Below are 7,500 nucleotides of genomic sequence, written 5' to 3' on the forward strand. Positions count from 1 at the left end.
TCAACGATTAACACAAATATCTTGCAGCTTGCAGTGCTACAAACAAGCAATCAGAATAGCAGCGTACAACATGCTAGGCATCTAGGCGAGCTGTTAAGGAAGAAGACAAGTTTGGCATATGACCAAGTGTACGACAAATAATATCATTCAAAGTAATGAATGGAGTAAAAACATATTCAAAGTAATGAATGGAGTAACACGTATTCCTGTACAGTTGGAGAAATTAAGCTTAATTTAAATCAACGTTATATACATATATGTCATACTAGTTGAAACAGACGTCATTCTACCATCGTTAACGGGCCTCTTCCCTCTTTTTACATTTAGTCAAGTTTTGACTAAATGTTTTACCGTAGAGGGGGGAATCGAGACGAGGGTCGTGGTGTATGTGTGTGTGTCTGTGTGTGTGTGTGTGTGTGTAGAGCGATTCAGAGAAAACTACTGGACCGATCTTCATGAAACTTGACATGAGAGATCTTGAGTTTGGTACCTCCAGATGGTTTTTTTCATTTGTTTGATAAATGTTTTTGATGACGTCATATCCGGCCTTTCGTGAAAGTTGAGGCGGCACTGTCACGCTCTCATTTTTAAACCAAATTGGTTGAAGTTTTGGTCAAGTAATATTCGACGAAGCCCGGACTTTGGTATTGCATTTCATCTTGAAGGCTTAAAAATTAATTAATGAGTTTGCTCATTAAAGTTGTCATTAAAATCGATTTTTCGCAAACAGATTTAAAATTGATTGCATCGTATTCTTCTTCACATTCTGAATCTAAACATATATACATATGTTATGTTTACTCTTAAAATGTGATCACAATTAACGAAAATAGATTAGTTAGTCTTACGATTAAAATTTAAGAAATCGATCCAAAAATGATTTCATCTTATTCGTTATCATTTCCTGATTCCAAAAACATATAGATATGACAGGTTGTATTCAAAACAAGCTCAGAAAATTAACAAGAATACAGAAAAAAGCGCTTTCCTGCTTAGCACAACATGCACCCTCTTCAAAACCCTAAACAATTGTTATTTATTTATTTATTAACGAGATTTCTATAGCGCATAACTAAAAGCACTATGCGCTTAACAATATCACTAAGTATAAGCACACGCAAACATACTCTGATTAAATAGAACTTAGCTTAGCAAGACATACTAAGAACACTAAACATTTGAGTTCATACAAAAATAGAGAATTAAATTAAATACTGGACAAGCGATTTAAATAAGCTTAAGGCCTACACCAACTGCAATGGGCTATTTCAAATACAAAAGTTTAGTTAACTAGGCAGTGCATAAAACTCCATAATCCAAAGAGGGTCGAATAAATAAGAAACATAAGACTATTTTACTATAATTACTTCATAAAAAATAATAAACATGGAATACAAAGCTGGAATTGTTCACAACAAATTTAAAAAAGATTTTCATGCCATATTGCACAACCTTAATTCCGATTATTTGCACTAATTCCACCCCAATCGCTCCTTAAAAAAAAACCATTTCACGCCAATTCCCGAGCTCACAGCAGAGTTTGTAAGTTGGAGTTGCAGCCCACGAACACAGAAGAACGAGAAGACGAAATTGTGGGATGAATGAAGTATGTGCACGTTTGTTTTTGTACAAAATGAAATATAGTGACGCCGAGTAAAACACAAAACACGGATGAGCAAAAGGAAGGGGGAACATGTTCGGAATAACAAACCTGCACGTGTGGTACACAGTCAGTACAAACATTATTCTTACATAAGGAAAAAAAGTAGTGATTGCAATTCAATTTACTCAACATCTATATTGATTCATGACAGTGGGGACTACATGCAAGGTAACGTGAAGGAGGATGCGTGTTATACTATACACATCCTCAAACGAGCAAACAAGCCAGCCTTATCTAGCATCAAACGAGCAAACAAGCCAGCCTTATCTAGCATCAAACGAGCAAACAAGCCAGCCTTATCTAGCATCAAACGAGCAAACAGGCCAGCCTTATCTAGCATCAAACGAGCAAACAAGCCAGCCTTATCTAGCATCAAACGAGCAAACAAGCCAGCCTTATCTAGCATCAAACGAGCAAACAAGCCAGCCTTATCTAGCATCAAACGAGCAAACAAGCCAGCCTTATCTAGCATCAAACGAGCAAACAAGCCAGCCTTATCTAGCATCAGACGAGCAAACAAGCCAGCCTTATCTAGCATCAGTCGAGTGAGAGGAGGATGCCCGATAATGCGTAAACATCCCTATTTTGAAGTGTTTTTCTGCAATATAAGAATTGAAGTTCTACAATGATGACACCATGCAACCATGTCATTTTGCTTGCAAGATTGAATCAACTTTAAAGCACGTGACGGCCTATTTGCATACCTCAAAAGGAATGCGTCAATGGTCGAAGACTGAGGACTTGGAACAACATTTGTTTTCATTTCATGAATTCCCTCCGTAACGGAGACCATGGTGTTATCAAGTTGCAGCGATCAATATTGCAGGTATAGCGATAGACTTCTTCATTCAGTGTTGCCATGTATCTCTCCCAAGAAGTCCTTCTGCCAACCGCGTCACAGTTTACCATACAGCACGATTATACATATATATATATATATATATAAATATATAGGCCACACAGTCCTCCGTTCATAGGGCGTGATGTACCCTGCCCAAGACCGCTGTACGTTCTGGATCATACCTATATTCTAGTCTCCTTTGCAGTCTGAAGAACTTCAGTACAGGTGAGGATAGCATTCCGCTGGTCATGCTGAGGACGTAACAGAGACGGCGCAAAATGTCACGCTCAAGTAGGTGCAGGTGGCAGATATAGATGACCCCGAGATTAAAATCTATGCACAGGGAATGTCAGCATGACAGATTTTCAGACCTTCATCTCTATATCTCCCTCTCTTCAAATTGTTGTTAAGTGTTCCTGACACATGTGTGGGTCGTTGTTAACTAGTTGATACCTCCACATAATTTTGCACTGACGTTCAAGCTTTGCTTGCTTCAGATTTCAAACCTCCTGTTCAGAGCATGTGACTTGTCCCATTGACGTTGTCAGCGTGCAAGATGTCATGCGTTCGCTGTTTGAGGGTCACGTGACCGCAGTGACGCGGCCACTATGCGAGCTGCTCCGATGGATCTTTCGTAACGTGGTGATACAAGGTAGAACTGAAACACATGAAACAAACGTTTCCTCAAAGTCCTGTGAGCACATGGTGTCAGGCACTACACAACACAAGCACATGGTGTCAGGCACTACACAACACAAGCACATGGTGTCAGGCACTACACAACACAAGCACATGGTGTCAGGCACTACACAACACAAGCACATGGTGTCAGGCACTACACAACACAAGCACATGGTGTCAGGCACTACACAACACAAGCACATGGTGTCAGGCACTACACAACACAAGCACATGGTGTCAGGCACTACACAACACAAGCACATGGTGTCAGGCACTACACAACACAAGCACATGGTGTCAGGCACTACACAACACAAGCACATGGTGTCAGGCACTACACAACACAAGCACATGGTGTCAGGCACTACACAACACAAGCACATGGTGTCAGGCACTACACAACACAAGCACACGGTGTCAGGCACTACACAACACAAGCACATGGTGTCAGGCACTACACAACACAAGCACATGGTGTCAGGCACTACACAACACAAGCACATGGTGTCAGGCACTACACAACACAAGCACGAGGTGTCAGGCACTACACAACACAAGCACATGGTGTCAGGCACTACACAACACAAGCACATGGTGTCAGGCACTACACAACACAAGCACATGGTGTCAGGCACTACACAACACAAGCACATGGTGTCAGGCACTACACAACACAAGCACATGGTGTCAGGCACTACACAACACAAGCACACGGTGTCAGGCACTACACAACACAAGCACATGGTGTCAGGCACTACACAACACAAGCACACGGTGTCAGGCACTACACAACACAAGCACGAGGTGTCAGGCACTACACAACACAAGCACATGGTGTCAGGCACTACACAACACAAGCACATGGTGTCAGGCACTACACAACACAAGCACATGGTGTCAGGCACTACACAACACAAGCACATGGTGTCAGGCACTACACAACACAAGCACATGGTGTCAGGCACTACACAACACAAGCACATGGTGTCAGGCACTACACAACACAAGCACATGGTGTCAGGCACTACACAACACAAGCACATTGTGTCAGGCACTACACAACACAAGCACATGGTGTCAGGCACTACACAACACAAGCACATGGTGTCAGGCACTACACAACACAAGCACATGGTGTCAGTCACTACACAACACAAGCACATGGTGTCATGCACTACACAACACAAGCACATGGTGTCAGGCACTACACAACACAAGCACATGGTGTCAGGCACTACACAACACAAGCACATGGTGTCAGGCACTACACAACACAAGCACACGGTGTCAGGCACTACACAACACAAGCACATGGTGTCAGGCACTACACAACACAAGCACACGGTGTCAGGCACTACACAACACAAGCACACGGTGTCAGGCACTACACAACACAAGCACATGGTGTCAGGCACTACACAACACAAGCACATGGTGTCAGGCACTACACAACACAAGCACATGGTGTCAGGCACTACACAACACAAGCACATGGTGTCAGGCACTACACAACACAAGCACATGGTGTCAGGCACTACACAACACAAGCACATGGTGTCAGGCACTACACAACACAAGCACATGGTGTCAGGCACTACACAACACAAGCACATGGTGTCAGGCACTACACAACACAAGCACATGGTGTCAGGCACTACACAACACAAGCACATGGTGTCAGGCACTACACAACACAAGCACATGGTGTCAGGCACTACACAACACAAGCACATGGTGTCAGGCACTACACAACACAAGCACATGGTGTCAGGCACTACACAACACAAGCACATGGTGTCAGGCACTACACAACACAAGCACATGGTGTCAGGCACTACACAACACAAGCACATGGTGTCAGGCACTACACAACACAAGCACACGGTGTCAGGCACTACACAACACAAGCACACGGTGTCAGGCACTACACAACACAAGCACACGGTGTCAGGCACTACACAACACAAGCACACGGTGTCAGGCACTACACAACACAAGCACATGGTGTCAGGCACTACACAACACAAGCACATGGTGTCAGGCACTACACAACACAAGCACATGGTGTCAGGCACTACACAACACAAGCACATGGTGTCAGGCACTACACAACACAAGCACATGGTGTCAGGCACTACACAACACAAGCACACGGTGTCAGGCACTACACAACACAAGCACATGGTGTCAGGCACTACACAACACAAGCACATGGTGTCAGGCACTACACAACACAAGCACATGGTGTCAGGCACTACACAACACAAGCACATGGTGTCAGGCACTACACAACACAAGCACATGGTGTCAGGCACTACACAACACAAGCACATGGTGTCAGGCACTACACAACACAAGCACATGGTGTCAGGCACTACACAACACAAGCACATGGTGTCAGGCACTACACAACACAAGCACATTGTGTCAGGCACTACACAACACAAGCACACGGTGTCAGGCACTACACAACACAAGCACATGGTGTCAGGCACTACACAACACAAGCACATGGTGTCAGGCACTACACAACACAAGCACATGGTGTCAGGCACTACACAACACAAGCACATGGTGTCAGGCACTACACAACACAAGCACATTGTGTCAGGCACTACACAACACAAGCACATGGTGTCAGGCACTACACAACACAAGCACATTGTGTCAGGCACTACACAACACAAGCACACGGTGTCAGGCACTACACAACACAAGCACACGGTGTCAGGCACTACACAACACAAGCACATGGTGTCAGGCACTACACAACACAAGCACATGGTGTCAGGCACTACACAACACAAGCACATGGTGTCAGGCACTACACAACACAAGCACATGGTGTCAGGCACTACACAACACAAGCACATGGTGTCAGGCACTACACAACACAAGCACATGGTGTCAGGCACTACACAACACAAGCACATGGTGTCAGGCACTACACAACACAAGCACATGGTGTCAGGCACTACACAACACAAGCACATGGTGTCAGGCACTACACAACACAAGCACATGGTGTCAGGCACTACACAACACAAGCACATGGTGTCAGGCACTACACAACACAAGCACATGGTGTCAGGCACTACACAACACAAGCACACGGTGTCAGGCACTACACAACACAAGCACATGGTGTCAGGCACTACACAACACAAGCACATGGTGTCAGGCACTACACAACACAAGCACATGGTGTCAGGCACTACACAACACAAGCACATGGTGTCAGGCACTACACAACACAAGCAACTGTAGAAGTGTTTGCATACACGGTGGCTCGCTTAAACACAGACCCACTGGCTGTACAAAACATAGTAAACTAATTGATGTTAAATGATTGAAACTTTTTCTTCTTCTTCTCCTGCGTTCCCATAATGATTGAAACGTTTTCTTCTTCTTCTTCTGCGTTCCCATAATGATTGAAACGTTTCATTCAGGTCAAAACATAAATCCCTGCGCCTTCAATATGTGCGCGATATAAATTGCATAAAATAAAAACAAGAAATTCCTCCGATAGGAACTACACCCCCGTCAAAGGGAAATAACCTTCTCAGTTGGTGGCAGTGAGAATGGTTATTTCCCTTTGACCAACGGGGGTGTCCGTCTATACCAGGCCTTGTATAATTTTAATCCACCAATAACTCCCTAACCGTGTGTTTGACTGGTCCCAATTTTTGTAAGGACCGTCTCAGGAATGTATAGAACCTGTTCACCAAGTTTGGTGACGATCGGTCCGTTCATTCTTGAGATCTACTTGCGAACACAAACACATCGAGTGAAACCTATACACACCCCTATACCGGGGGTGTAAAAATAAAAAAATAAATCCCTGCGCTTAGAACTGTACCCACGGAATACGCGCGATATAAGCCTCATATTGATTGATTGATTGAAAACAAAGCAAAACATTTTGAACAACTTTTATTATCATTCAAAGTGGACAACCAAGAGACACAACAAACAAAAATCATTGAAACCTGATGCTGTGACTTATCGTAGAACGTGTGTTGTTTTGTTCTCAACAGCTGAACTTTACCCAAAGGAGAAGCGTACTCACTTTGAGTTCAGGTTTGACAAGCTCCAATGTCTTGCTGTACATCAGGTCGTGAAAACGGGGATGTCTCCTGTACAGGTATCCGTCAACAACCACAATCACCTCGGGCTGCTTGATACGTTTGATGAGTGTTGCCAGACCTGAAAACCATTAGGAGATGTTATCTTTAGATAGGATTAATTGGTTGTTAGTTTTCCGTGTCATTCAACCTGTTTGGCGATTCGGGACCTGTGTGGCGATTCGGGACCT

At 44.2% G+C, this 7,500-nt stretch overlaps 1 protein-coding gene across 3 annotated transcripts in view; it reads right to left on the bottom strand.

Moving 5' to 3' along the window:
- LOC138972647 (hexokinase type 2-like) overlaps positions 1-7,500 on the bottom strand; it is an 18,379-nt gene that overhangs the window by 32 nt on the left and 10,847 nt on the right. For all 3 annotated transcript variants that reach the window (XM_070345298.1, XM_070345297.1, XM_070345299.1), the window contains 2 exons: positions 7,255-7,391; positions 1-3,162 (listed from right to left, as the gene is read on the bottom strand). The exon at positions 1-3,162 is cut by the window's left edge and continues 32 nt beyond it. In XM_070345298.1, the coding sequence (XP_070201399.1) occupies positions 3,064-3,162; positions 7,255-7,391 (236 nt within the window). In that variant the 3' untranslated portion in view covers positions 1-3,063. The remainder of the gene's footprint in view (positions 3,163-7,254; positions 7,392-7,500) is intronic.

Source organism: Littorina saxatilis, linkage group LG8, assembly GCF_037325665.1.
Source record: "Littorina saxatilis isolate snail1 linkage group LG8, US_GU_Lsax_2.0, whole genome shotgun sequence".
Classification (NCBI taxonomy): Eukaryota; Metazoa; Mollusca; class Gastropoda; order Littorinimorpha; family Littorinidae; genus Littorina; species Littorina saxatilis.